We start from the raw sequence: 26,097 nt of genomic DNA on the forward strand, positions 1-26,097 counted from the left end.
ACTAGGCTTTCGTTCCAACTCCAGCCGAACGTAGACGATTTTGGCCGAGCATGGTCGAATGTAACCGAAACATATGATTGGTGGAAAGCCGACGCGACGGCAAAAGACATGTCGCACCGCTCGAGGAAGAGACAACGCCGACAGAGATGTTGAAGTTTATCAGAGGGAAGGGCCAACAACCTACGGCCGAGCGACAGAAACTACAAAAGGATCTTTTTGCCTTTCGAAAGGTAAGTCTTGATTAAAAGTTTCATCTATATCCGGCCGGCGAAATGTGCCGACACTTTCTTCTACTCGCCTGCTTCTATAAAACATTACAATAGTGTTCGCTTAGCTGCAACAGCTCCAGACTTTATAGTTCCAATTATTTGGAGAAATGTAGTGTAGAAATTTCTTTTTCCAGCTTACTCAAATCTCAATAATGTGGAAGTTAGAATGGAATACAACAATAAATTATTTAGTATATGCAATTCTTCATAAAAAAGATCCAGAAGCTGTTGCAGCTAAACGAGCACTACTCTATGTAGCCGAATACCTCATCGCCGATATGAACGTGAAGCCAGTTCTAAGAACTGGTGGGGATATGGATTTGCAATTAAGCGGGTAAAAATTGTTATAGTTAAGCGGTTACTATTGTATTTTTCTAGACGTCGAGATTGAATGAAATAGATTAGCTTCGCTTTTATGACAAAACAATATTACCATGGATAAATATCCATGTTATACATATTTAAATATCCATGTGCTGGAGTTTTCAATGAAAAGCGAATAATTTCGATGCATTGCATAGAAGCTATTTTGTATTTTTTTATTCAGAGGAAAGTGAGAGTATTTATACATTGAGATAAATTCATTTTTTCATTTTTATATTTAAAGTATAGCTCTTGAGGTTAAATCTGGTTCTTTCATTCGATTATTTCAGATTTTTGAAAGAACATTATAAATCATTTTTCTCATATATATATAAATTTTTAATATTTTAATTGAAAAAATACTAATCAAATCATTGAATTTGATAAACGTCAGAAGGTTAACCTTATCAGACAGCTATCGGTTTTTAAACCAAAGCGATCCTTCATTTCTTTCTGTTTTATTTACACGTTCATTGTTTATAAGTCAACAAGCTTGCAATTGAAAGTTTATTCTGTTACCATGTCAGATAGTAATCTCGTGTTTCGTGATATCACGATGTTGACACACGATACGTTTTACAGAATACAAGCTCTTTTTACGCGTAAGCTTCCCGATCGTTTTACAGATAAATCTTGTCTTTAAAAAAAAAGAAAAAGAAAAAAACGTAAAAAGATAGTGAATATCGCGACTCAAGGAGATTCATAAATATACCATGATATAATTCATATATAATAGATAAAAAAAAACTTGTTCCAAATTTATTTTCGATAAAAGAATATGAATGAATTCGACTTTAATTACTGGTTATCAAATTACACATAACATATAAAATTCTAAGATTTGCCATTTTCATAGGTTACTGACATTTATGAATAACAAATATAATAAATACTTTTTATAATATTAAACGAATATTTAAAAAAATTTTTTGTTTTTTTCGTTTTCGAGTCGATCTTGTTTAAATAAAATCGTCATTTTCTATTAATTTGAAAGAAGCGAAATATATTTAATCAACACAACGCTATCCAGACTACTTTTTAAGCTGCTTTCATACGATGGAATATTAAGATTCTAAAATTGCCTTCATCCAAGAACATGATACAGCGTATTTTAAGAATGAACAGTGCGGAATCAACAGGTCGATACCCGAACGTAATCGATACCGAAAGTCTAGAAGACGACCAGTGGCCGAGACACGGTGCAAGAGAGTCAGGATTATTGTGGTCGTGTATGGTGTGTGTGGTGCGTTTCTTTAGCGGTTCTGTCTCGGTTGGCTGTCATCGTCGCCAGCCATCGGGTGCACTGTCGCGAAACCTTATCGCGGTTTAATTCTCTGCCTGCTGGATTCGAAGTTTGACGATACGGATTGCGAAAATAGACGTAAGTGCAATCAGGTCGTGCCGGTTCTGATCGATCCGTGATGAAGGACGATTTTTCTTTGATACTACTCGTGAATCCCTTAAACTGTTACAATTGAAATTGTATATTATTATCCCACGTTTCTTTCATTCTATTGTTTTTCGTAACACGGGAAGTATACAAATTCACAATAAGACTATTTCATTTGATATGTATAATGTTACTTTCGTTCGGTCAGAAAATAAAATAGGAAATGTAGGTTAATCTATAGGTTAAGCAATTACAGACAAAAGTAGCACACTTTGCGCGGTAAGATGTACGAGTTGAAAAAAGTAGAAAGCCCTCAGCATGGAGGGTGCTTGTTGCTTTAATTAAAGCGGTCACATTTACGCAAACTTAATGTCTTCAATATACAAATTGGAATGATCGAAATACGAAATAATAGTTGATTTAGATTACATCATTGTTAAACGTTCCTATTTTATATCGGAAAAAGGTGTGGAATAACAATTTACAAAAAAAAAAGGATAACCTTGAAATCTTTAGAAATTATAATAAATATTTTAAAAAAAGACAAAAAAAATCTTTTTTTAGATGTTATAATATAATATAATATATAATGTTTTAAATGTTATAATATTTTAAAAGTAAAAAAAAACTGTTAAAATAAAAAAGAATGATTATATTTTAATAATTTCTTTCCAAATTATTTCGGACATATTGTTTGATCTTTAAAATCGATTTTTTTATATATATCGATAATTTTATATATTTTTTCTAGAAAGAAAAAGATACGAGGGAAGATATTATCGGTTTTCTGTGCAAACAAACGTGTGATAAGATGCTAACCCTTTTCATGTTCAGTTTTAATATATAAGCATGAATACCGTTAGACTAAGCTGGTTGAGTTATGGACTTGCAACATGCGGATTATTTTAAAGATTTTAATGTAAATTAATAAGACAAAATGATGATTACATAAATGATTACATATATTATTTCATTCAATTATTATTTTATATTTAGTAATTTTAGTTATAGAAAATATAAAAATATTTTTATTTGCTAAGATGTGATTATAATATTATATTAAAATATTAATAATTAATTTTTTAGAATGTTTATTCTTTATAAGTATAAAGCAAATAATAAATTTTGGAATATATATTGAATATTCTAGAAAATTATGTACTTATAATACCAACATGAAACAAGTGTTCATATTAAAGAAATGTCACATCGAATTATCGATCCAATAATAACTTTAATATTTTTAGGAATAAAATTAGAGCATTGTACTTGATTGAATATTTTTCTTATCAAAATGAACTGTAAAAGTTTTGCAGTTATATATTATGTAGATAATATTACAAAATTTAAAAATTTATGAAAATAATAAATCTTTTATAGTTTTATTATTGATTAACTTTATAATTTCATACAAATTGATAAAATCAGTATTTTAGAAATTGACTTTTTTTTTTTCTATGTGTGATTATAAGAATATTCTTTAATAGATAATTAAGATAATTTCAGTCGAGATTAGACTTATTAAAATTATTAAAATTAACTTTATATTTTAAATATATTTATCCATAGAATTGGATATATTCAAAAATTGTTAAATTGTTATTACCGTATAGTAATTTTATTAAAATAGAATAATATTTGAATATTTATTTTAAAATTTAACTAAAAATTAAATTAATAAATAAACTTATTAAAATAATATTTTTGTATCACAAATAATCTTAAATTTGAATCAATTATTTCAAATATTATTTTTTCTATTATTATCATGGAAAATAAGCAAATAAATTTAGAAAAAATAAATTAATTTGAAAAATAAACTTTTTATATTTTTTAATTGAAAATATATTTCTTCATATTCTCACAAATTTATTAAATTAATTAATTCTTTTAAAATTTTAATCAATATAGAAATTATTAATTCAAATTCCTTAATTCAAATTAAGAAAATATTTTATATTATATTAATTACATTTATATTAATTATATTATTATTTAGTATAAAAAATATTAAATGTTTTATTCTAAGTATGTAAACATTTTATTCATTCAATTCATTTAATTCAATTCATTATTATTTAATATTATTCTATTATTATTTTTGAATTGTATAAAAATTAAAATAGTTTTAACATATATAATTAAATAAAACGTAAATGTATAAGATATTGAAGTAGTACACGTAGACGTGTGTGTACGTCGGAATGAGTAACCTGAGCAATAGATGCGTGATGAGGATCGAACGAATGTTTACGATTTCATGAATGCACGTGAATGTACGTGTCTCGTGAAAATTTGTTTCCATAAATTTGACAATAATATATATTATATGTGTGAAATTTATGAAAACATCAAAATCTTAATGAATTTTAACGTACCAGATTCAGACATACCATATTTCGTAGATTTAAGAAAGTAAACAGAATGTTAGGTTATAATTCTTTAATTTCAAAAAATTCTTTCGTAAAAAATCTATTGCTATAAATAAAATTATTATTAATATCTTATAACATGAATTAATAATAAAATTAATAGAAAATTAAAATATAGTTACAATATAATTTTTAAATAATTGTATGTATATATATATATAAATTATAATTTCCAACATTAAAAACATTAATAATGCAAAAATGCAATTATACTAATGCAATATATGCAATATGTGCTAGTAACAAAAAATGTACTTGCAAAAAATTGAAAAATGCAAATTATTGAAAAATAAAGAATTTATTTTTTATATAAAATTAATTTTTAGGGATAGTGAATAAATTTAATTCTATAGAGATTAGATTAAAATTGAGTTTAAGCCAGATTAAAGATTACCAGAGAATCCTTTGTTATTCTGTATCGGCTTATGCTTTCGTATCGTTGTTTCTTTTACATTAATTCTTTCGGTATATCGTCTCTTAAAAAAGAAAAGTATGACATCTTTTTTCATGGAAATTACTTGACAATGAGTCAAGGTCTCACTTTTTCCTTGGCGTACACAGCTGTTTCTCTAATCATATTGTAAAAACACGCATCAAATGATATAAGAGTAATCAAAATTTTGAGAATTTATCAAGAATGTTTAGATAAAAAAATATCTCGGCATTTTTAAAATTTTTAGCAATCTATTATCAGTTATTTTCGAACATTTCAATATTTTGACGTAGTAAATTTATTTTATATCCAATTTAACAAATGTATTTTTCGTTATAATACATATCCCAAACGTTATTTTGATGAAAGATAAAGATATCTCAATTACATTAGTTACGAAATAGAAGCATTAGAGAATCATTTTTTCAAGGTTTCGCTATTATGTTAATCTCTCTTTGATATATTAATCATTAGTTGTATTCTTAGTAGAGAAGAATGTATTGATAAGGAAGAACATAATTTTCATCTTTCGTCCTTCGGAAATATAAACAAATTATTCGAACCTCGTTCGATAAGAAAATCTTATCGAGAATAACAAAGACGTTTAAGAGATTAATTTCTAATATTTCCATCCTATGTAGTAGGATATACATTGTTACAAAGTGTAATACAAAAATGTTTTAATTGCTGAACGTAAAAAAAGATTCTTTATGATTCAGTTTACGAAGTAAGGGGATAAGTACTTCTGTATCATCAATCGATAAAACCGCTCGATTAACGGGAATTTACGAAATCTGACTCATCGATGAGTAATCGGTGCGTTTCTCGGTCAAAAATTGGTGCCTGTGGAATTGATGCCATTGTAGAAGTTATATCGAGAAAGTCGGAAATGATTGTCATGAATAATTAGCGTTAATTACATTGAAAACGAGTCGCGGAAAAGGACGATCGTTAACCCAAGTATCGTTGTTTCTCTTAATTAAGTTTGCTCATATTCTATTTAATTGCCACGTTACAGTTCACATTTTTTTTTTTATTTTTCATTTTAACTATTCGAACGGATGAACTTGTATTAAGCGTTACAGATGAATTTTTCGTATCGCTCAAAAGATAGTTGACTTTTTTTTGTTATTACAATTATTATTTCTATAATTATTTATAATAAATTATTTTTTTTTCTTTTATTAGTAATATGATAAATATTATAGTAATAAATTTTTTCTTATATCAAATGTTTAAATATCTTGTTTTTTATGATGCAAAATAAATTTAACAAGTTAAATTTTATTTTAAAAGAAATTTAAACGTAAAAGTAAATTTTTTTTAGGATTTATAGCACCAATGTGCAGATTTGATTAATATTAGCTAGTATATCTTTTATTTTAAATGTAATAATTATATTTCTCAAATATTTTATTCTCAACACTATTAAGTTTAACGTACGACGAACGCAATAGTTAGTTGCAGTCAGGAAATCATTTTGTGCACAACGGTACATCTTTTCATGTACATGCATCTATCTTTTTCTTTTTTTAAATAAAAAATTATTTTTATTTTTTCTTTGAAAGAAATATTGTTATTAATATATTCATATTCTTTTCATGAGCTAGAATTATTTATTTTAAAAATATAATTAAGTTTAGTAATTATTAGAATATAAATTTTTATTTACTAATATGATAAAATATTTCGTCATTTGTTTCGTGATTTATAATTTAACAAAGACAAAAATTTTTTAAATATTATTAATATAGAATATAAAAATATTTTGTAAAATCATTTAAGTATAATAACGACTTTAATAATGAAATTTTTAAAATAAATATTAAAAAAAACCTATTTTTTTTATATTTTGTAAAAAATAAAATTTTTACAACATACAAATACATATTTTACATATTTTCATAAAATATCAATTTTATAAAACAGTAAATTAGAAAATACAAACAGAAAAAATATATATATACATATAAACATTTTAACATTGTATGATAAATTCATATTATCATTTGCAATTTTATTATTTGTTTAGTTTTTAAGATGCTCATAATTTTATACATATGAAAAAAAAAAGAAAAATTTTTTCACGGTATTTTTTTTTTTAAATCATTTAAATTGTACTTTAAAAATTTCTTTTATTAAAAACAAAGAGAATGTAGGTGACCTCCTTCAACCGAGACGTCCTGTATACTATTTCACTTCTCTTATATTTCTGCCTTCTCTGTTATCATCATTTTTGTTACACATCATCAAGGTATAATCCTGATGACTTGCTACACGAATACATATTATTAATAACAAATAATTATCTGTTTCTTTGTATGATATAAAAGTGATATTTACTTTATATTTATTTCATTTGTAAAAAAATTTATTTTGTTTATTGATTATATAGATTTGTAAAAAAAATAATATTTTTGTTTATTGTATATATGAATCCATTATTCTGATTGATATGTATATCTGGAAAATAATAATATAATGTAATTTTAATATCAATAGTTATTGTTGAAAAAAAAAAAAGAAAAAATATTTAAGCAAGTAATTATTTTAATATTTTTATTTATTTATTTAAATTTTATCAATTTAAATTTTTATCTTCTTTTGTAGAAATATTAAAATATACGTGTTGATTCAGTGTGAAATTATTCACTTCATTGGATCCAAGAATGGGTTCTCTCTTTCCAGTGGTGGGGATGACTTCCTAATGTATATACGCGAGAAATATCCGAGCACATAATGGATAAACACTGTATTTGTGAATTCAACATGTGGTTATATCGACTTTATACTATATAATAAAAGTGGTTAAAGACAAGTAGATGGAAGTCGAGTAAAATAGATAGAAGATTATTAATTCTCGTTAAAATCTAATCCTTGAGAAATTGATAACTAATTAATCGTGAGATAAAATGGAAATTGAATATTGAGTTAATCATTCATTTAATGTTTTCATCTTAGAAGAATTTCTTATACGATAGATAGTCATTTGAACTTGGGATTATTTTCAACTTTAATTTTATATTCTATTTACAGGTAATACGATTTTAATATATTCTGCTTATGAATTTTATGAATAAATTGATATTTATCGAGGATCAAACTTTTGCCTTCGAGCACGCATATATACAACAGCGCAGATAGCGACTATTTTTAGCGACTTTCTCGTATAAATAGTTCGCTGATTAAGGCAGACAATATACAATTATTATAAAGAATGGTCAGACGAAATGACCAAAGCAATTTATGAATCGAGTATTATGATGTCATTTAACACATTAAATAAGAAGCTTTCAGAAAAGCTTGAAGATATTTTATGTATATTCATATGGATATTTGTTTCTAACTTTCAAAATATATTTGGTTTTACAAATAATAATAAAATATAGAATTCATTTATATAAATAAAAATACAATATCTTTGTAAATTTATAAGAATTAATTAAATTTAACATTGTTTATTATTCAATATTTTTTTATTTTATAGAAAGGTAAATAAATAACATTCTCATTAAAAAATTTATTTTATGTTCGAAATAAGAGAAATTATGTATATTTTGGGTCAAAAGTGACTCGCCGTGCACATGATAATTTCGCAATCCGAGGGTTAAGGTGAAGAGATTGCAGATTTAATTTCATAAATTGATGACAGCATCTGTTCTTGTTCCATTTAAAATCGTTTCAACACATAAATGCGAGAATTATTCATTAGATACTAGGATAATTAAGATAATGAACAGTATAAATTGTATGAAATGTTACTCATTCACTATCTCTTATCGAATAAGAAATGTTGAATAACTGGTTAATAAATAAAAAACATTATATATCTAAATGATTTAAACACAAAAAAAATATTATTAACCATTTCGCTACGAAAGAATATTAAATAATCATAATACTAAAATACATACATAAAGCTATAAAGTAAAATCAATTATATTTCTATTTACATGGACATTTGTTGTGACAATGGTATAAGTAAAAAATTATGATTTTATAAAAAAGATTTTATATGAAAAAGAAACGATTTTGAATAATTTAATTGTAGTTAATTACTATAAAAACATCACATTAAAAAACTAAATTAAAAACGATTTGAAAATTTATTTACAATCACTTATTTTACTATAATTAATTATTTAAAAATATTTATTTAATTACTTCTTTTATGAATAAAAAATTGCTTTGAATTTTATATTTACTTCCTTTATTTCGATAGTACATAGCATAGCGAAAGGATTATACATCGAAATATTGGTTAAAAGCAATTCTAACCTATTCAGAATACTCAAGTATAGGTTAATAATTATACATTGATTTTTTATTACCACTGATTCCGTTAACAGTTGTAATTACTCTGACTAATAACAATCATTTCCTGTTCTTTGCAGACGGTGCAACATGGATTCCCAAATAAACCCACAGCCCTCGCATGGGATCCGAGTTTGCGGTTGATGATCATTGGCACGGCATCCGGCGCCATTAAGGTGTATCCTTTTTACTCTCGTTCATTCTGTTGCTTTCTACTATCTTGCCTTTCTTTTTTCTTTATTTTCTCTTCTCTTTTAATCCTTTTTTCTCGATTAATAATTAATAATTCGGTCAAGGTATAGTCGATGCGCGATGACGTTCGTATCCATCAATAAATGATCGAAAGGCTTCGACAGCCATTGACCATAGGGAAACGGGCACGTGATTGAAGCTGGTTTCTTCTGATACTTTTTCTCTCCATTGTAGTTACTAATTTTAGATATGGGATACTCGATATTTTGCAATCTCGATAAAGCTATTCCTCGATTCACGCCTCAACTTTTATATAATCGCATTTTTCATTCAGAAAATATACTTTCGTGACTTTCTTTTTTTTTTTTTTTTTTTTTTTTTTTTAACCTGTACATAGAACGAGGGAAAATACATTATCTTCCAGTGTCATCTAGTTTTCGCGAGAAAATTATGTTCGTTGAATTCTAAAGAGTATACTTGTTAAGTGACGAAATCGAACTTATTATTAAGAGTTAGAACTTATTATTTTTCGTGAGAGGATACTGCATGTGAAAGTATCGAAGTGTTAAGAAGTCATGATTAGAAATGTAAAGTAATGTTCTAATTCTGATTTATGGAATATATATAAAGAGGAATGTTTTTTTTCCTTTTTAAAAAAAAGGAATTAAATTATATCTAATTCCAGATTTTTATAAATATATAAAAATTTCTCAAAATTAATGAATGAATAGAACTTTAAATATTTCAATATCTCTTAAAACATAAAAAAATATTAGATTAGAATTATTTTATTTAGAATATTTTAATTAAAAAAAATAGAATATTCAACTTATATTTTTTCACACACAGTACATCAGTTACAGTCATGAAATGATTCCAGTACAAATTAATGAATGAATAGAACTTTAAATATTTCAATATCTCTTAAAACATAAAAAAATATTAGATTAGAATTATTTTATTTAGAATATTTTAATTAAAAAAAATAGAATATTCAACTTATATTTTTTCACACACAGTACATCAGTTNACAGTCATGAAATGATTCCAGTACAAATTAATGAATGAATAGAACTTTAAATATTTCAATATCTCTTAAAACATAAAAAAATATTAGATTAGAATTATTTTATTTAGAATATTTTAATTAAAAAAAATAGAATATTCAACTTATATTTTTTCACACACAGTACATCAGTTACAGTCATGAAATGATTCCAGTACAAATTAATGAATGAATAGAACTTTAAATATTTCAATATCTCTTAAAACATAAAAAAATATTAGATTAGAATATTTTATTTAGAATATTTTAATTAAAAAAAATAGAATATTCAACTTATATTTTTTCAGAATTTGAATAATTATTATATATTAAAGAAAACAACAAAATCTTTGAGATTGAAAGTTTGAGACTATGATTTTATTCTCAAGAAAAGATTGGTATAAACAATGTAGCATTAAGAGGGCGCTTTGGTACATGGAAATCGTATAAAATCTTAAATTCACATCCCGGAATTGAATCTTTATGAGCTTCAAGTAGATTCTTTTATATTTTTCCTCGTTTGAGATATTGAATGCTTGCAGGAAACGTGGATTTACGATTCTATAATATTTGTGATTTGATTTTTCGAAATGCAAATTTTTGAATATTTAAAGATGAATTTTAGGTTAGGTTAGGTAATGTTTAAACTGAATAAAATAAAATGGTAAGCATAGAATTCCAGTAGGCAATCGAACTAATTTTTTTACAAAACAATATTATAATAAAAAAATTTAGTTTTATAATATACAATACATATACTTTTATATTTATATTTATTTTATTATTCTACTTAACATTAATGATAAAGATTGTAAAAAACAAAATGATTTATAACTTATACTATTATTATATATAATTTATAACTTATAAATATATTATTATTAATTGGTAAATTATATAACTTAAATTTTAGGATCAAATCTCGACTAGGTTCGCTTATATTTTTTTTTTCATTCTTATAATGGAAAGATTAGAGTTCGAAAGCGTTAAAATATTACGTGCAAGTATATAATTTGTGGAGAAATATAGATTGAAGATAGATACCAATCAAAATTAGAAATAATAGGATGATTATAGATTATAAGTATATTGCGGTAGAACTCGAAAGTTGAATGCAATTCAAAATATGAAATTTCATATTATATCACGTCCATATTTGATCATAACTGTTCGTAAACGACATTGATCACGAATGAAAGCAATTCGTGACCACTTATTAGATTTTTGTTCGTGAAGAATTATATATTGCATATATATATTTTATATTATATTTTTTATAATAACGATTTTTATTTCAATGAATAATTTTATATTTTAATTTTTAATATTCTTAATTTTTATATTTTCCATAGATATACATTTTCAAATATTATTTCATTTCCACTTTTTGCTTGAAATATATCCATCGTTGACATAGATTTTATAAACAAGATGATATACTTTATCTCTATTTTTCATTCTGTGTTCATTGTTCGTTGAAGTTAGCATTAAATATATCATAAAGATACATTTAATTTATATTTAATTTAATTTATTCAAAATGTCATCATGTTTTTTATTGAAAAGAAAATCGATGGTATAATATATTTGAAAGTTTAATCAATTGAACAGAGATGCTATCGTGTCATTTTCCAGGAATCACAAATCTTTGTCCTCTTCTTTTGTTCGAGCTTCGTCCTTGTAACAACACGCAACTCTGTAACTACTGTTCCTTTTAATGTGTAGTTGACCGCAAGAATTTTAAATCATTCCAGAAACATGTCCAATTCAAAGTTATGCAAAACAATTTTGAGATCTTTAAGATTCATTATCGAAGAAACACTTAGAAATTAACTAACGCGTCGAAGACATATTTTTGTAACATCGTTACCCAGTTTTGTGTCAGGTCGATTATTGATTCAGTAGGACCGTAATCAGAATAGTTCGTTTCACAATATTAAAAAAAGTAGAACTTTTATTGGAAATTTTATTATATAAATTTCTGTTTATAAAACATCGAATATTTAAAAATACATTTCAGGATTAAAATAAATATATATTGATTGTAATATGATATTGATACTAATTGAGTTTGTATTATAAATAATACGTTATAATATGTTTTAATGATTTTAATATGAATTTATTTAAATTTATATTAGTGTATCTTATTTATAATAATAAAAATAACGTATAACATTATTAAAAAACATAAAAAAATAATTTAGTATTGTTATATTAATATTATTGAAATGTATATAATATATATATATAATCAATAAATAGATCATCAGATAAATTAAACAAAAATATAGTTTATCATAATGCTATAAATATTTTGACTTTCTCAAATATTTACAAAATTATGATTTCCAAATAGATGGGAAAAAAGGAATTGTTACAAGAAGGATAACATAATACTTAATACTTACATAAATATTTAAAATCAGATTTTTTCAATAATTATGGAATCAAAAAATAATTTATATAAATTAATTTTAATTAAGTTGCTTTTAATATTTATATTTACAAATATAAAAATAATTCTTTGAAAAATTATATGATGTAATAAATTAATAAATTTAAAAAATAGAAAACTCAAATGACAGTTAAAAAATTAATAAATTTATATTTAAAAACAAGTGACACAAGTAATTTATGAACAAATTTTATATTATCTTACTTTTAATATATACTTGGCAATTAAAAATAATAGAGTTATTTGCTCAAATAAAAATTTATCTATTTATGTAATTATATTTCAATGTTTCTATATTTTGTATATAAAGGTGTCTCAAAGCAAAATCGCTTGAAAGCATAAGAAATTCTTCTATTCCTTTGCAAATCTAACAAATAAAGTTTGAAAAATTTAAATGATAAACCAAAAGATTTGATTTTCAATATGCTGCTTGTTTCATTACACTATGTTTGAATGGCTACGTAATCGGTAGATGATCATTATCATTTCGTAAGACGGATGATAAATGTTTTTATCTCGAAGGTAATTTTATTTGCAATTGATATTAGCCAGGCAATTGATATAAACGATTTAATAAGTTATTAGAAAATTTTTCTATAAAAAATTTTTTTTCTTATTTGGAATTTGCCTTTAATAATATATCAATGTGTCTAATCGATGATTTAAGAAATTATTCGATTCAAATTGCACGCAATTATTGCACGATTGAGGATATTGAGAATCTGAAGAGAATACGGAAGATTCTCTGTATACATTACTCGAATCGAGTATAATGGTTTCTGTCGATATATTAAATCGGGCCATTTTTGAAACAAAAGCAGTGTTCATCTCTGGATAGAAACGAAGATTGATATATTTGCAATAAGAGCTATTTACTTTTTTCTATTTTCCTTGACCGAAGATCACAGATTCGGTAGGCCAGGTGTGGAATTCTATGGACAACACACTATTGAAAGTGGAGAGAATGCTGTCACGAAGATTGTCGCTCTGCCCAACGAGGTAAGCGTCATTCCATTATTATATATATTATATACAATATAGTGCTTGCTCAAATTTCACTAAAATCACCACCTATTCAGTGGTTTTCACTAAGCGAGAAAAAGACTAGATATAATAAGAACAAGTAAGATAGATATACTTTAAAGGAATATTGTAAGAAAAAAAAAAATAATCAATAAAGAAAACTTCGCTTTCTATAATTTTTATGAAATTTTTTATTTTTATGGAAATAAGATCAATTGAATTGATGAGATTCGATTAAAATAAATTCAAACATGACATAAATCGAATTAATTTTATTAATAATCATTGTTGATAATAGTAATTAATTAATAAAATTAGTTCGATTTATGTTGTGAATTTAAGTATTATCTTTATAAAATATATAATACAATAATAAATATATAATAAATAATAAATAAATATCAAAATCATAGAAAATTGAAATTTTCTTTATTGCTTGATTATTCTTTTTCATATGACACAATTTCTTTAAGTAGTTTTTGTTCGATATATTAGATCTATCTCACTTTCTCTAGTTATATCTATTTTCTTATTTTGTCGAACTATACTCGAGTCAATTCTTAGAAAAAAAAAGTTATCCTATTTATGAGAATTTTACTGTTGGGTCTCGAAGTTACTAATAAAATATATCCTAGTATATTATTTTATATATCATTTTATTAAGTTTATTAAATTGTATTTTGTAAATATTATTATTTAATATTGATTTTAATATATTTTATATATTATATACGGAAATAAATATGCAAATTTATTATCATGATTCTCAAATATTGAATAGGAAAAATATTGAATAAAATATAAATAAATAATTAGAATTTCAATTCGCGTAAACTGTATAAAAAATATGCAACTTATATTTACTTTGAAATCGAAGCTGACGTATCATGTTCGAATTTCTTAATGACTGCGCTAATAATTTCTAAACTTTATGAAGAAATTACTAATAGGAAATTCCAGACATTTTCCGTACTTTCAAAATAAATTAGGTTTTACTATCAGAATTTTTGTTGAACAATTACTGATACATTCATTCGAATATCATTTTACTTTCTTCGACACGAACGTTCAGTATAATTAAGAAGCATTTAATGTATATATATTATACTTATTCTTTTCGTACCGATATTGCTTCGAAAAAGTTTTCAAAAATTATTATATAAAAATCTTACATCAATAAGATATCAATAATATCCAAATATACTTTTTCTTAATATACATAACGAAAAGGAAATTATCAAGTGTAAGAAATTATAACTAAGTTGCTTGTTTTGAATTCTTTTTAATTTCATTATATCATCAAAAGATTAGTGAAACTTTGCCCGATGTTTTCATTCTAACAAATCGGTATTTATCTTATGAAGGTAACACGAAAGAAAAAAGGAAAAGAGAATCGTATTCAAGGAATGGTTTAATGCCCAGTGCGCGATAGTAATATCTTTGTGTACGTCATACTTAGGTACATTGTAATCAAAAAGAGACAGTCGGAGGTGTGAAGTTATGGTTGTTTTTAAAAGTCACACGCGTTACACCGGTAACGCGACACTCTGTTCGTTGTATACAGTCTTTGCTGGGTTGCATAACTGTGTGCGACACGCGCAACGCGCTTATGCACGCATGTATATGAATAAATAAAACACGAACACCATTGTCATTCCCTCCATAAAGGTCGAGAGCATATATACCGTGGAGGGTTTTATTTTCCTGTTTCCTTCCTTTTAAATACAAACCTTGACGTTAGGAAAATTTCATTGTGAAATTCATTATTTATTTTAATCAATGATGGAATCTATTTAATTTCCAATAGACGCGTTAAAATAATTATTATTTTTTTTTTTAACTCTCGCGTAATAGATCGATTAATTGTGCCATGATTGGCTGGTCTTGGGTCATTTCTGACCCATATTACTTTCTATACGAAAATCTCATGTTAAGAAAAATTAAATTATATTAAAATATAATTTTAAAAAGAAAATTAATAATTTTTTAAAAATAAATTTTAAAAAATAATGATTCGACATCGATCGTTTAATAAATCAAGAAAATCTATTGCTGCTAAATCTATTATGTTTCGTGGACTATTTTAAGTTTTATATTTTTCTATATTTTTCTATATTATAAAATTATATTATAAATTTATATATATATATTTTTTAATTTTTCTTTTGTTTAAATTCATATTATGAGAAAGAAGTGAAAATATAGATTTCTTATTATTAATTAATTTTTTACTTTTGCAATTACTAAAAATGGAAAACTGATATAAAGATTGATTTTATTGCAAAATTAATATGATTTTTATTTAGATAGAAACATATGTACTTTATTTTATAATATGCACTAATTCAATTTTACATTTGCATGTATTTATATTATAGGTAATTTGATTTTAGTGTTAATTTTTAAAACTTAGTTAAATAATTGACTCATTAAGATTATATTTTTCTATTATATTTCTTTAATGATTTTATTAGATATAATAATAATTTTATTATACTTCTATTGATTTATTAGATATAAAAATAAAAAATATAGATATAATATTATGATAGAAATAATCTTTACATCTTACATAACTATTTTTTTCAATCAATTTTTATTTCATTTTTATCTTTAGAAATATAAAATTAATTTTCATTATTTGTTTACAGAGCAAATAATATATTGAAGAGTTTTTTTAAAAAAATTCATAAAACAAATGTGAATTAAATGAATTTTATCAGAAATTTAACTTTTACTTTTTTAAAATTCTTCTCAATGATGATTATTTTCAAAATATTTTTTTTTTTTATAATTTTTTTAAAATATATTTAAAAACTTATAAGACAAAAATTAAAAATAAAGAAATTGCATTTATTTAGACTTACATAGACTTTGTTTTCTAAATATTGATGATTAAATTAAAAATTAATGATAATATCCCTAGATTGTTTGCGCCAACGAAATAAAACTAACTTAATTTAATAACTAAAACACAAACCTTTTTTTTTGATTTTGGCTTATTATTTAATATAAATGTAATTAATATATAAAATGTATTTAATATAATATAAAATAATTAATTAAAAATGATTTATTTTAAAAAAGGCATTATAAGCATATAGTTTTTTTTAATTTAAAAAGTTTCAATTATTATTTTAGATTTTTGTTTCTATTTTTATTTTTATTTTATTATTATAAATTATTAATTTTACCAGAACATTATATATTCTTATCTCAATTTATCTGTATAAAATATTACAAATTATAATAAATTAAAAGTGTAAATATAATCAAAAATAATAAGTCAATCATTCTGTCATTGATTAAGAAATCTGACAGCAAGTACTGAACAAATTCAAGAATCAATTATCAATGCAACAAATATGAGAAGAATAGGGAAAATTAATATATAATTAAAAAAAAATTATGAATAATAATGAATCTTTATATCTTTATATATCTATTATTCTTATTTTTCTTTTAAATTGCTTTTAAAGATATTATAAAAAATGTTGAGAAAATAAAAAGATTCTTGAAATCTTTAAACAGATTCTTTGTTATTTTTTGAAGATAAATACAATATTGTATATTGGCCAAAAAAAAAATTATAGATGAAATGTTACAAATGTTAATGCAACTTTGGGCTTCAATGGATTAAATTCGTTCAATACAGTAATAAAATCAAAATATCGCTTTCTATAAAGTATATGTATAAATATATATTTACATATATAAGTAGGTGTGGCATGTCAATCTTTGTATCGAACCAAGCACTAGTTTGCTTACGTTGCTCGATACGAGTCACGAAATTATCGTTATCGCGATCATTTTTCAAACGAATCCTAATACCGATAAGATAGCAGCTGTACGATTATAATCACCTCACCTTTTTTTTCACGAGCTTTTTTTATTTTTCTTTACTTTCTAGATATATTTTATTCGATAATCGATGAGAGAACATTGCGAAATGATATTTGAAAATAATATTCAATATCGATTATCTTATAATTCTCAAAATATTACATTTTCATTATTTAAAATTGAAGCTCATATTAAGAAATAAAAAATTATAACTTCCAATAATTATTTAAATTAGAAAAAAACATTAAAATAATATATTTCTTTATTTTTTTCATTCAAGCAATTAGATTAATTGTAAATAAAAAAAGAAAAACAAAGAATACAATTTTAGAAAATCTCATCATTATATAAAAATTTTATTTATTTGAATGATTTTCAGTTTAGTATAATAAAAATAAAATTGAAATCTAGAATTTATCTGAACTTAAATATTTAAATACTTTTTTATATATGATTTCTTAAAACTAACCTAACCTAATTTATTCTATGTTAAAACCTAACCTTGTCGTTGCATTGTAGAATCTAATTTTAACTAAATGTATATAATGAAAGAATATGATTAAAATTTTTTGAGAAAATGATATACACATCTAATTATTGTACACATTAATAACATTTGAAAATGGGATGTAAAAAATACGTTAAAAATCATGACTTCACGTGAAAGTACGAAGCACGAGTTAAACCTTCTTAACCTTTGTTTTTTCCTCAAGTTTTCTTTATTGCGTGGAAAATTTATTATATATATGTAATTATGACTAAATGAAAAAAAGGACGCGGGATTTGTTTCGTGAGAAACGATGAAATCATGAAAATTGATTACAATACTATATGTATAGTCGTTTTTTTTTATCTCTATTATCATTTAAAATCATTATGAAATTTTATAAAATTTTATAAAATTACATCAATATATAAAAAGAAAAATATATAAAAAATAAAAAGAACAATTTATGAAACGACATTCATTCATTCATCTTAAATGATTAATGAAATAAATTCTTTTTCCTTCTTTTTAAATTTGTTTCTTTGTACCAAATAATATTTATAGATGTTAATAAAAATAAAACAAGATTACATAAGATTTTTGATATTTGTTTTTTACAGTTTCTATATTTATAAAAAACTTAATTTATAATATTTTTTTATAATTTGTATTCTCTTGGATATATACTTTCGTCAGACAAAAAACAACAAAGAAAAAAAAAGCGAAATATTTTAATTGTATTTTGTCTCATATTTATCAGTAAAATCATACGAATGTGATAGATATATTTTTTATAAAAAATACCAAAATTATTTTAATTAAATTTTAAAATCTAAACTTTACATTTAAATAAAACACAGAAAAAAATCTTGAATTGTCAACTGAACGTTTTGAATTATGCAGTTGACATTTTGAATGTGGTCATTTTCTTCATCGTATGGAGATAGCGAACTGCCATCTATGAAAGCATTATTATATTAAATTCACTTATGATAGAAAAATATTATAAAAAAGCGCTACTTATGGTAATACAATAAATGATACATTTACAATGAATGAAACAGGGACGCGTCGTTTCTCTCTGTGACGATAACTCTCTTCATTTGTGGGAGATTAACGAGAGTTCAGTCGTGGAAACCAAATCGCTTTCGTTGGAAGGTAAATTGAAGAAAATCTCGGCGATGTGTCTTGAGTCGAGCGGCGAACACTTACTTCTGGGAACCGAGGGCGGAAACATTTATCTTTTAAACCTGAAAACATTTGTGGTGCCTGACAACATCATTTACCAGGATGTCGTAATGCAAAAGTAAGGATAATTCGTGTTTTTTAAAATTTTTTTTTTGTTAAAAACAATGAAAATAAGTTTTTTAAAACAATTTCAAAATATTCATAACATCATCGTTGAAGTCGTAAGTCAGAATATCCGATTTTAATACATTGTTGAATAATGACGATAAAAAATTCAACGAAAAATTATTTTTTTAATTATAAGAGTGTTAATTATTCTATTTTAAAGTCAAATTTAAGTTTTTTTTTGATTGATATTAACGAGTAAACTAATATCTCTAAATTTTCTTTATAATTTTTATAAGATGAAAATATTGTGAAATAATAGATTTATTTATCGACATTATCAACATTAATTTAAAAAAAATACGAACATTTAATATTTATTCTGAACAAAATTATATATTTTTTATTCACAGCACAGTATAAATTTTATTATGAAAAAAAGTTATTAAAATACAGCAAATGTTTTATAATTACAAAAAAAAAATTATCTCTATTACTTGAAAAGAAAGGACTTTTAATATTATAAGCTTCAGGACAATGCGAATAATGTAATCTAATTCAAAATCAAATATCTATAAACAATATTAATATAATAACAAAATTTTATTTTTGATTTCTTTACATATTTGATAGATAAAAAAAAATATCAATCATTAAATTCATAAATATTAATTACATTTTATTTGGTTTTATTTTAATCAAAGAAATTTCACAAATACTTTTTAAAAAGTTAATAAAAATTTTATTATTGAATATTATATATTGCATAACTATAAATCTTCAGCTCCATATTTATTTGCAGTTATAAAATATTTGTTGTATACAGTGTTAAATTCATGTATTCGTGACCTATCGATGTTATGACAGCGTCCCAGATGATTATAAGAAGAATCCAGGAGCAGTCGAGGCGATAGCGGAACAACCAGGTCATCCAGACAATATTCTGATAGGTTACAATCGTGGCTTAATGGTTTTGTGGAACAAAGCGACTCCTGGAGCCCAACAGGTGAGCCTTTGTATTATTGTCTTGTATCTTTTTATGTCACATGTCCATGTGTACAAGGTTATAATGTGGCATGTGTAATGACACGCTTACAAAACAGTCCGAACACACTTGCTTATTACATTTTCGGGGCAATGCTTAATCCATCGTTGGATAAAAGTGCATTTAAAAAATTTCATTCTATACACTTTGTAAAATGAAATAATATTCCATTAATCCTGCAATGATGTATTGGAATCTTTTGTTACTCATTTTCATTATTGCAAAATAATTAAAAATATAAAACTTGCTTCTCTCTTTTTTTTTTTTTGGTATTTAATAAAGTACAGTCTAAAAATAATTTTTTCAAAATATATATTCATTTTTTTCAGAATTTTTTATGTAATACAGATAAAATAAGATTTGAAGGTTATATCAATTTGAAAGATTTTAATGCGCTTGAAGAATATTAACCATTGCAAGATTAATTTTAAACAATTTATCATTCAATAATATTTACTGAAATGCTCAAAATAATTAATATACATTTAGCGAAGCAGATTTCTTCGCAATATTATCAATATTTTATAAATAAAATACGTATATACACATATACACCATATATATACAATACAATACTTTTTAATATATCAGTATATATCATTATATATTAGTTTCACATATGTCAAATATCATGTATTAAAATTTAAAGAAATAATAATTGAAAAATAGAGAAATCATAAAAGAGAGTTTATTATAAATCAAAAATAAACTTTTATGCGGTCATGAGTAAGAAATTTAAATTTAAAATATAAATACGTACCGATGGGTTAAGCACGTATTGTGACATGGTACCGCTCGTTCTGATTGTTGTTTGTGTCTTTGGTGGTTTTGGCGAACGTGTACGTGCAGCTGATGGGTTTGTTTTCGCGTACGCAGACATTCGTCTCCACGCAACAACTGGAATCTGTCCATTGGGTCTCCGAGACCCGTTTTGTTTCCTCCCACAACGATGGATCCTATGCATTTTGGAGCGATAGTAGCGATAGCATGCTGGAGTCGACCACATTGTATGGACCGTTTCCGTGTAAAGCTATCACTAAAATTCTCGTCTATCCAACCGCAGAGTGAGTAGAGAAATATTTCATTTAATGTTCACACGATCTTTTTATTTATTGCTTCATCATTGTATGATATCAAAATAATGAATCATTGTAAAAACAGGCTTAAAGAACTGGTCTTATTTTCGGGTGGAATGCAACGCGCGAGTTACGGCGATCGTCATACAATTACTGTTATGGTTAAAGGAAAACATGTCGTTTTTGATTTCACATCAAAGGTGATTGATTTCTTCACTGTATTTTCTAAGGAAGAGGATGGAAAAGATATTCCTGCTAGTCCAGAAGCGCTTATAGTATTGGCTGAAGAAGAGATAGTGGCTATTGATTTGACTAATTCTGAATGGAAAATGATGGCATTACCTTATTTAGTATCTCTCCATGCAAGTGCGGTAAATATTATATTATTTTATAATATATAGGGTATAATTACTATACTATTTGTTTTTTTTTTTTTAATATTATATTTAATATTTATAGGTCACTTGTTCACAACATGTCCCAAATGTTCCTGAAGAATTGTGGGATAATATAATTGCAGCTGGAAAAGCACAAACAGAACATCTATATTCGGATAAACCATGGCCTATAGACGGTGGAATTATTCTTAATCAAAAATCGGGAAATGATAAACCAAAAACCAGAGAATTGTTGCTTACCGGTCACGAAGATGGCACCGTGAGATTCTGGAATGCGTCTGATGTTGCTTTAACACCTCTTTATAAATATAACACATCCATTCTGTTTACCGGTGAACATCTAGATGTTCTTGAACAACCACCAGAGGATGATGAGGATGAGTGGCCACCATTTAGAAAAGTTGGAACCTTTGATCCATATTCTGATGATCCAAGACTTGCAGTGAAAAAAGTTTTACTTTGTCCTCTGTCATCGACGTTAGTGGTTGCTGGTACAGCTGGTCACATAATTACAGCTACCATATCATCTGAACCTGTGAACAAAGAGATCAAAGCTATCACGATGAATATTGTGAACGATCGTGATGGATTTGTTTGGAAAGGTCATGATCATCTTCCAGCGAGAACAACCAGTATATCTTTCGCAGTTGGTTTTCAACCACAAAGTCTTCTTCAATTATATCCACCAGCTGCGGTTACAGCATTGGCTATACACAGTGAATGGGGATTACTTGCAGCAGGCACAGCTCATGGTTTAGCTGTTTTTGATTATACAAGAGGAAAGGCTGTTAATGTAAAATGTACACTTAATCCAAATGGTATGTATATAATATATATTTATATATTTCTTATATCAATTAATATGTTTATAAGAAAAGTTAAATATTTTCCATCTTATAATGCTATTTTAGATCTTTCTGGAGCCAGTGATACACCAATTTCTAGAAGAAAATCATTCAAGAAATCATTGAGAGAATCTTTCAGAAGATTAAGGAAAGGAAGATCACAACGACGAACAAATGCTAATAGTCCAACCAGAAATACGACATCGGAAAAAAAGAAAGAAACGTGAATATTTTTTTTTAAATTAGATAAATTATCTTCAAATATATCTATAAATGCATTAAATAATGAATGATTTTTAATTTTGGAAGGCCTAGTGTTGCTTCTTCGCCAAGTGGCGATCTTTCACCAGTAGAATTGAAACCTGTGGAAAGACAAGTAGAAGCAAGACCTGTAGATGATGCGTTGGGATCAATGGTTCGATGTTTATATTTTGCTAGAAGTTATATTATAAGCAGTAAGTATATTTAATTATATTAAAATTATTTCATTGAATATATAATTCATAAATATTTTTTCATTCTAGTGCAAAACACAACGCCTACGCTTTGGGCAGGTACCAATAACGGTACAGTTTATGTGTTCACATTAGCAATTCCTGCAGGCGTTAGAAGAACAGAAGAAGATGTAAATTGTACATTAGGAAAAGAGATTCAATTAAAACATAGAGCACCTGTAATTGCAATCACAATTCTCGATGGATCTAGTGTACCATTACCAGAACCATTCGAAGCCGAAAAAGGCGTGAGTCCTGGTCCTGATATGGCATCACCACATAGAGTTGTAATTGCTAGCGAAGAACAATTCAAAATCTTCAATCTTCCATCCTTGAAACCATATTGTAAATACAAACTTACTGCACATGAAGGTTCACGAGTAAGAAAAACAGGTTTTGCAAAATTCACATGCCCAATGGAACCTGCGGGAACACATGAAGAAACTTGTTTGTTATGTTTGACCAATCTTGGAGATTGTTTAGTGCTCAGTATTCCAGAATTGAGAAGACAGCTTAATGCTGCTGCTATTAAGAAAGAAGACATTAAGTAAGTCTTATTGATAATCTTTAAGATTTAAATCTTTTTTTCTGAAATTATTGTCTGTATTGATTTTCTTTTTCAGTGGAATTTCTTCGTTAACATTCACAAAAGCTGGCGAAGCATTATATCTATATTCAAGTTCGGAACTGCAACGAATTTCATTGTCGGCTAATAAAGTGACAAAAGCAAACTGTGCGTTAAATTTACCACCAAATGCTAGATCATTTCCTGAAACTAATAACGAAGATACTCAAGAGGAAGGAATAATTGAAGGTACACCTGAAACGGAAGGTGAAACAACCCAGGGAAGTCAATCAGTTACAATGCAAAGGATTACAGAGAATGGTGTAGTGGGTTCTAGTGAGTATACTGTGTCAAGTTTTTTAAATCCTACTTAATATATGTTGCGATATCATTAACTTAAACGTTATCATAGGATAATATCTAAACATGCTAAATAATATTAAATGCATAATTGCTTTGCATATCTTGTAACCTATGTAAATATTTAAATGTCGCTTTGCTACAATTACTTGTGATTTATCAAATAAGCTAGCAGCTAAATTCTATTTCTTATGCTAATTAACATCATCAAGCTCCTAATCCTTTAGTATCCGAATCTTGAATACATATATTTTAGCCGGTGGTGAAGAATCTCCGAAAGAATCACCTTTGCAACCAGCTGCAAGTACCAATGATGTAAACGCAGAAGACGATCGTCAAGACTTAAGCTCTATTGGAGATATAACGATCGATAGCGTGAAGGATCATTTGCTGTAAGTGAACGTGTTGCATATGTTATGCCTAGCTTTTTATTGTTTTATTTCACATGCTTCTTTTGCTTATCTGTTACGATTAATTTTATCATGGTGATAAAAATAATAAAATATAATAAAAAGATAAATAAAGAAAAATAGATTTAATTTAACAAGCTGGCTTTAAATATACGTTTGTTTCGCTGTGCTAATTGATGTATTTTGTATTGCCACTTGCTTGGCAGTAACAGTTCACTTTTCAGAAATGCAACGTCTTCCGAAGAACTTCACAATCGTCTTGCAGGACTTAAAATGGAGGTGACTTCACGAACTTCGGAAATCTCTACTCAAAATCAATCGCTAGTTTTAAAGACTACTACCGTTGTTTCGCAAACAACCAACAATACTACTGCTAATGGAGAGATCGAAACAAGTCAAACAAATGAAACTCAACAAGTGAACAGTGAGTGAAATCATTGCTAATTTAATTAGAGTGAATTATAAATTGATCCAGTGACCAATAATACTTTATATTTAATTTTTAACACATAATGTATTCCTTTTTAAATGTATATTTTTTAAATTAATATTTTTTAGGTTTCCCAAATAGTATTTGAAAATTGTAAATAATCATACCCTTAATAATCTCATATACTACATAATCCATCGATCGCTTAATATCATGTGTTTGTCTTTCGTCGCTTTTTAATTTTTATTTTTTATTTTTCTAATATTATTTATATTCTTTCGTTATTGTTTTGTTTTTTTGTTATTTGTTATTGCGCAGGCACTACAGTAGAAAGAGAGATTCGCAGCGGTACTGAAACTACAACAACACATGCTACAATTACTCTACCTTCAAACGTCGAGGTCATCAAACGGCACTGACAATGAAAATATTGTGTTAATTAGTATCGGATCTTACTTCAATGCTAAGCCTATACTCCGCGATCCAAATGAAAGATTTATGAATTTTTAGTGTTTCTTAAAAATCGTGCAATATACAGAAATTCTGTACTCATTCATATAAAAACTACCTCTCTTTTAATAATATAAAAAAAGGACGACAATTAATAATATTATTTTTTTAAAACTTTTAAAAAATAATGTTTTTACAAAATTTGGGTGTGACGAAATGATAGGAGGGTATCTTTAGAAAGAAATAAAAATTTTATCAAGATAACATATTTCTTTTAAATTTAATATGTATACATTCCTTTTTTTTTTTCTAGAAGTTTTAATATTCCATTCAATTTTCTAAAAGATTTTATTTTTCTAAAAGATAATAATATTAATTTATTATTTTTAATTCTTTTAAAATTAATAATCACGATTAATTGCAAGTTAATTTTCTTACATATCTAAGAAGATTACATTGATCATTATAAAATTTGGATATTA

General features: G+C 25.3%; 1 protein-coding gene across 10 annotated transcripts; it reads left to right on the plus strand.

Moving 5' to 3' along the window:
• Positions 1-73: 73 nt before the first annotated feature.
• LOC102676569 (lethal(2) giant larvae protein homolog 1) lies at positions 74-25,876 on the plus strand. 10 transcript variants are annotated; one of them, XM_006619842.2, is made up of 15 exons: positions 74-230; positions 9,282-9,379; positions 13,805-13,895; positions 19,314-19,555; positions 20,410-20,548; positions 21,437-21,651; positions 21,749-22,034; positions 22,123-22,879; positions 22,973-23,129; positions 23,216-23,361; positions 23,431-23,947; positions 24,024-24,301; positions 24,582-24,717; positions 24,942-25,159; positions 25,484-25,876. In XM_006619842.2, exons 1-15 carry the CDS (start codon positions 147-149, stop codon positions 25,582-25,584), a joined length of 3,465 nt encoding a protein of 1,154 aa, XP_006619905.1. In that variant the 5' UTR covers positions 74-146; the 3' UTR covers positions 25,585-25,876. The 10 variants fall into 10 exon arrangements, 8 of the variants coding, with proteins under 8 accessions (XP_006619905.1, XP_006619907.1, XP_006619906.1 ...); XM_006619844.2 differs by having other exon boundaries at positions 24,960-25,159; XM_006619843.2 differs by having other exon boundaries at positions 23,222-23,361.
• The last annotated feature ends 221 nt before the right edge of the window (positions 25,877-26,097 follow it).

The sequence above is a fragment of the Apis dorsata genome, unplaced genomic scaffold, assembly GCF_000469605.1.
Source record: "Apis dorsata unplaced genomic scaffold, Apis dorsata 1.3 scaffold_444, whole genome shotgun sequence".
In the NCBI taxonomy this organism is placed as follows: domain Eukaryota; kingdom Metazoa; phylum Arthropoda; class Insecta; order Hymenoptera; family Apidae; genus Apis; species Apis dorsata.

Coding starts and splice junctions, on each gene's coding strand:
- LOC102676569 (XM_006619842.2), top strand. CDS start 147: ATGTTGAAGTTTATCAGAGGGAAGGGCCAACAACCTACGGCCGAGCGA. Junction 22,035..22,122: donor TATCTCTCCATGCAAGTGCG/GTAAATATTATA, acceptor TAATATTTATAG/GTCACTTGTTCACAACATGT. Junction 25,160..25,483: donor TGAAACTCAACAAGTGAACA/GTGAGTGAAATC, acceptor GTTATTGCGCAG/GCACTACAGTAGAAAGAGAG.